The sequence below is a fragment of the Corapipo altera genome, unplaced genomic scaffold, assembly GCF_003945725.1.
Source record: "Corapipo altera isolate COAL_440 unplaced genomic scaffold, ASM394572v1 59500, whole genome shotgun sequence".
Taxonomy (NCBI): domain Eukaryota; kingdom Metazoa; phylum Chordata; class Aves; order Passeriformes; family Pipridae; genus Corapipo; species Corapipo altera.
Window position 1 is genome coordinate 1 of NW_020886704.1, and position 5,573 is coordinate 5,573.

General features: G+C 56.7%; 1 protein-coding gene across 1 annotated transcript; it reads right to left on the minus strand.

The window, feature by feature from the left end:
* Nucleotides 1–3,642: 3,642 nt before the first annotated feature.
* On the minus strand, nucleotides 3,643–5,498 carry LOC113941315 (protein NDRG2-like; the record flags this gene model as incomplete). The annotated part of the gene is made up of 7 exons (XM_027632477.1): nucleotides 3,643–4,133; nucleotides 4,562–4,613; nucleotides 4,718–4,753; nucleotides 4,844–4,891; nucleotides 4,975–5,026; nucleotides 5,170–5,214; nucleotides 5,404–5,498. Coding segments are annotated over 7 exons (486 nt in total), but the record flags the coding sequence as incomplete, so codon positions are not given.
* Between the last annotated feature and the right edge of the window lie 75 nt (nucleotides 5,499–5,573).

The following is a 5,573-nucleotide window of genomic DNA, read 5'->3' on the forward strand; positions in this document are numbered from 1 at the left end:
AAGAAGGTTGTATTAGGTGTTGGATGCAGGATGTCAGTTTTAGCCACAGGAGTCCTTTATCTTGTGCCTTTTTGTTCTTTATTTTCTAGATGGGGCCCAATCGGTCTCGAGGGGTAGCGGCTGAGCAGGGAGACGAGCGAGGTGAGAATTTTCCTCCTGAACCGAGTTTGGAGTTAGTTTGAGGATGTTGTCTGTGTGGTCAATCTGTGCATCTATGTTGTAGCTGTTTAATTGTTTTTCCAGGCAATACACAACCCTTTGCCCGTGTTCTGAAGGTGCCGAAGGTCCATCCTATAGGAGGTCAAGCTGAAGGAGCCGAGATAGCCAGGATGAGGCAGTACATCAGCACAAGCCTCCGTGTCCGTGTTGTCTCACAGCGGCCGTCTGTCCACTTCAGGGTGTGTAGCAACGCTTCATCATTAAAAATGCCTTCTAATTTGGTCTGTGGCTCGCTCAGGTATCCCAGAAGATGACAGCCACAGTGTGTGACTCCAGTCAGAGCCAGTGAGCTCATCCAGTATCCGGGCTTCAATGGGATAAGAGCTCTCCCTTTCTTTCATTGAATGGGACTTCTGAAGCTATTCCTGCTTTATTGAAGCATCAGCTTTGGCATCCAAAGAAGCAGAGCTGTTTATGGCAATGAAGAGGATTATACCCAAATGCAGGGTTTTTAAATTGAATAATTTTGTGTGCTGTGTTGGTAAGGTGCTTTTCTAATTTGTTATCCTTTTTTCTTTTCCTTAGGAGCCTTGCATCTTTTGGGATCTCCCAATCAATTCAACTGCAGCTTGGTATTTTTTCACCAGTGTTATCCTGTCCTCAGGTGAAGCTGCTCTGTGTTGAAGATGGCTACAGACACCCAGGTTTGCAAGGAGTCAGTGGAGAGTTACAGCCTAGAGATGGAGGGAGGGCTGGGGTGGCAGCTTAGGAATTGCCAGGGGTGTTTTGAAGGTAGTATGGGTGGAAAGCATTGTCCAGGAGCCCCCTAAATGCCTGTGAAGGCACCCACTGACTTTTCAGATGGGCCACTTAAGTTTTCCTCTCCTTCTCCCAGATATTCTGTGCGATTTCAGCTGCAGTCTTTGGCTGCAGGCAGTGACCCTGGGTGGTTTGCCTAAAGAGAAGGGAGATTCTTTGAGCTCTTCCCAGCTGTCTGGGTGACTTTGGTTAGGGGTTCTTTTCCAGGTGTTGTGGTGAATCTGTGCACATGCTTTGTTTCTTGTGTTTTCCAGGGGTTTTGCCACCTTCTAACAGACAGTCCGAGGCTTCAGGGCCCCTGCGGGTAAGAGGTGACTGTGGAGGAGAGGTAGGTAGGAGCTACCCCAGGAAAGCCATCCTTTCAGGCAGTATCTCAGTGTAAACATTTGCCTTTGGCTTTTTTACTCTGCACAGAATGTGTGCAGCCTCAGAGGGCCGGAGCCACTTGCCAGTTTAGGTTTGATGGTCTTCAGCTGTCCTCATCAGTAGTCTCCTACTACTACGAGGCTCATCAATTAAAGCTGAACGTTTTCCAGTTGCAGGTGCCATCCTGCCTGCCTTTGGCAAAGGAGGAGCATTGAGGTTGAGTCGGGGAGGAGGTGCTGGGGTCTCCCTTACTTTCAGGAACACCCTGTAACTTTTTTTCTCACTCCCCCAGGTACTGCACACGGTGACGGCAGCAGCCTCCGACTGGGGTCAGAGCCAGTGGCCCGAGAACCTCTCAGCTCAGGGGAGGGTGAGTAGCCAATTGCGGGGTTATCTCCCACGTGCTGCCCAACTCTCGTGTCAGTTTCTGTTTTCTTTCTCACAGCAACCGAGTCAGGGATCACAGGACCCTGTGAGCCAGCCGGGCGTCCTTCCTTGGAGTCGAAGATGGATTCACATCCCCAGCTGTGGGAAAGATAAGTGGAGGACTAGCACCTGGAGAGGGGATGAGAGCTGGGTCCAGTTTTATGGTTAGGAGGGAGGGATTTTCAAATGAGCAGAGGGGAAAGGGTCTGCCCTAAGAGGCCCTTGGCACGCATAGGAGGAGCAGTTTACTTTTCATCGTGGAGTAGGGTGTGCAGGGCAGAGCCGTTCAGGTCTGTGTCGTGTCCTTTGTCCACTCTGTGTCTCGTGTCTTACAATTCACAGTCACCGTGTCTTTGCTTTCTGCCCTCAAAGGTCTTACTGAAGATGTCAAGGCATCATTCTTAGGGTCTTGAACCTTTGCACTGCTCAGCCCAGTGCCCATACCATCCGTTCTTTGTCTCACTAGCTTGGACGTGCATCGGAATCGCATCTGAGAAGTGTCAGGTCAGGTGTCTTTTACAGCCTCCTTACAGGTTGTATCGGTGGCTGTGCCGTGCAGTCATCCCTTGTAACCGCCCGGGACTTGTGAGAATCTAAGAAGATTCTGAACATAGAATTGTCTTCCATCCATCTTAGCAATTTTGTAGGCAGTTCTTGTCCCAGGCCATTGTTAGAGTGTTTTTTCAGGCTCCTCAGAGCCTCCTCCGTTCAGTCTCGCCGTATCCTCCGTCTTCTCGTGCGGCAGCACGTCCGTTTTGGCGTCGTTCCTTTCTCAGAGTTCTCTCTCCTCGTCGCACCACAGCACTTGTCTGGAAATGTGTCCTTGGAGTTTGTGTTGGGCCTGGAACTGCTCTGCCCTGCAGTGTAGACTTGGGGGTAGGTGGAGTAGAAAGGAGATTTTCCAGTTACCCTGTGGATAGGCTCAGCCACTCAGGGCAGGGCCTTAAAGTGAGGGCAGTGTTTGGTTGTGCAGGTTGTCTTTGGACCCCAGAGGGCTTGTCTAAAGAGAAGTGACAATTGCACAGCAGTTCATGTCCCCCTGTCTACATGGCTGACTTTGCTAACTCCTTTCTTTGCAGGGTCAGAGGGCTCCTCCCGGTGAACTACAGCTGTATTACCACAGGACAAAGACAATCCCTTCCCCTCGCTGTCTCAGGTGCAGGTTGTGGGCCACCCTGGGCACTCCATGGGCAGCAAGAGCTCTCTGTCCTGGCACCTTTTTCCTGGGAGGAATCCTCATCCCTGTTGTGTTTTTTGGAGTCGAACGGCCCCAGTTTCAGCTTTGGTGGACCCAGAAAAGCATCGGGGGGACGAAGACACAGCTCGGAGGGACGCTGTAAAGCCCCAGATTGGCAGCGAGGTCCCTTCCCCCTGGAGTGTGGGGACACCTTACAATTAAATGGAGTTTTTTGGTGTCACGTGGTGGAGGGGCTGAGGGTCTTTTCTGCCGTAAAGGAGAACCCTGACCCTGTCCTGTCCTTGTGCATCCCACTCTCTCCCCCGTTCCCATCCCTGTACCTCCCACGTGCTCTCAATCCCATCCCAGTCCCTCCCCAGGGAGCGACCCACTGCAACCCAGTGCTCCCAGTCCCTCCCCAGTGCCCCCTGTCCCTCCCAAGTGCCCTTAATCCCATCCCGGTCCCTCCCCCGTGCTCCCAGTCCCTCCCCGGTCCCTTCTCAGTGCCTCCAGTCCCTCCCAAGTGCCCTCAATCCCATCTCAGTCTTGTCCCCAGTGCTCCCATTAAAAATGAAATCAAAATGAATTCAAAACATATCTCACTCCCCATCCCCTCCCAGTGCCCCTCCCAGTGTCACTGCCAGTACCCCCATTCCCCTCCCAGTTCCCATACTGGTCACACTGGAGTCAGGTCTGTTGCTGATTTGACCCTTTATTGACAAGTGGACAATGGGGTCAAAGGTCACTTGTGGTGGTGAGGGGGGGGGTCTCAGACAGTTCCCAGTGATAACTGGGGGAGGAGGGGTCCCAGGGGGAGTCTCAGGGGGGTTCTGAGGCACACGGGGGAGGGAGGGGAGTCTCGGGGGGGTCCAGGGCACACGGTGGGGGTGGAGTGTCTCAGGAGGGTCCGAGGGGTCTCAGGGGCTGCCCTTAGAGGGGATCTCTGAGGGAGGGTATTGGAGGCTCCTGGGAAGGTCTCAAACGGGAACGGGGGAGGGAGGGGGGTCTCGGGGCCCATTTGGGGTCCTTCAGGGGTGGGGTGGGGTCGGGGGGAGGGCGGCCCCTCCCCCGGCGCTGCCCCTGCTGAGGGTCCGGGTCCGGCCCCGCTCGGCCCCGCCCTCCCCCCCCGGGGCACAGCAGGAGCCGGTCCTGGAGCGGGACAGACGGGTCATGGTCGAGGCCGCCACTGGGGGAGGGGCAGCGTCAGGACACGCCCCTCCCACCCCAAAAACCCACCCACGCCCCTTTCCCCTAAACCACACCCTGTTCCCATAAACCACGCCCCCTTTCCTTTAGACTATGACCCATTGCCCTTAAACCACGCCCACACCCCTTAAACCACACCCACTCCACTTAAACCACGCCCCCTTTCCCTTAAACCACGCCCATTCCTCTTAAACCACGCCCCACTCAGTCTCTTAAGCCCCTAAGCCATGCCCCCCAGAGCCCTGCATGCATATTAATGAGCTTCTGTGCATATTAATGAACCCAGTGCACATATTAATGATAACATCGCCACCCATCAGCGCCCCCATCCATGATAATGACCTCTCATGCATATTAACGACCCCCTCATGCATATTAACGAGTCCCTCATGCATGTTCATGACTCACTGTAGCCCATCCCCTGCAGGAAGTACTTGATGGCCTCGGTGAGACGCCCCGGCTGGGGGGGGGGAGGGGTCAGCCCGTGACCCCCCTCAGTGTGGGGGGGAAGGGGTCACGACCCGCCCCTCCCTCACCCCTCGTGTGACCTTTGACCTCTCTCACCTGTGAGATTTGGGGCTGCCCCCCGCCGTCGGCCATCTAAAACACAGGGGGGTCAGGGGAGGTCAGGGGGGGTCATGGGGATGTCCCCCCTGGGCGGGGGTGGGGGGGACGGGGGTCAAAGGTCACCTTCAGGAAGGAGGTCTGGGTGGGGTCCAGCTTGGCATTGCACTCCACCTTTGGGGGGGGAGGGGGGGGTGTCAGGGGGGTCACGTGACCTCGCTCCAGGGGTCACATGACCCCCCCCAGCCCCCACTCACCACAGCGTCCTCATGGGGGGCGTTGTCACCGACCACGAGCAGGACAGGGCAGCTGGGGGGCAGAGGTCACGGGGTCAGAGGTCACGGAGTCAGAGGGGTCACCCCGGGGCCAAGGTGTCACTTCAGGGGTCAAGGGGGTCACCCCAGGGTGAACTGGGGTCATGGGGTGGTCCCAGGGGTCAAGGGGTCACTCACCGCAGGCTCCCAGCCCCGCTGCGCTCCAGCCCGAGGTCCCCGCGGCTGAAAGGGAGGGAGGGGCTTGTTTGGTCCTGCCCACTTTGGCCACACCCACCCACCCTTTTAGGCTCCGCCTCACCAAAGTCACCCTTCCTTTGCCTCGGACTCCGCCCTTTTGTGGCCACACCATCCAGCCACACCCAGCTGTAGCCACGCCCACCCCACCACACCCTCTCAGGCCCCGCCCCCCACCTGGCGAACATGGACCAGAACAGGGCCGGGTTCGGTGTCTTCCCCAAACGCTCCCGGAGCCGCCGCACGTGGGGGGGGGCGGCCGACAGCTCGTCCTGTGGGGAGACCCCCCGGAGAGAGAGAGACCCCCACCCCCCATCGGGGCTGACCCTTCACCTCTGACCCCCCCC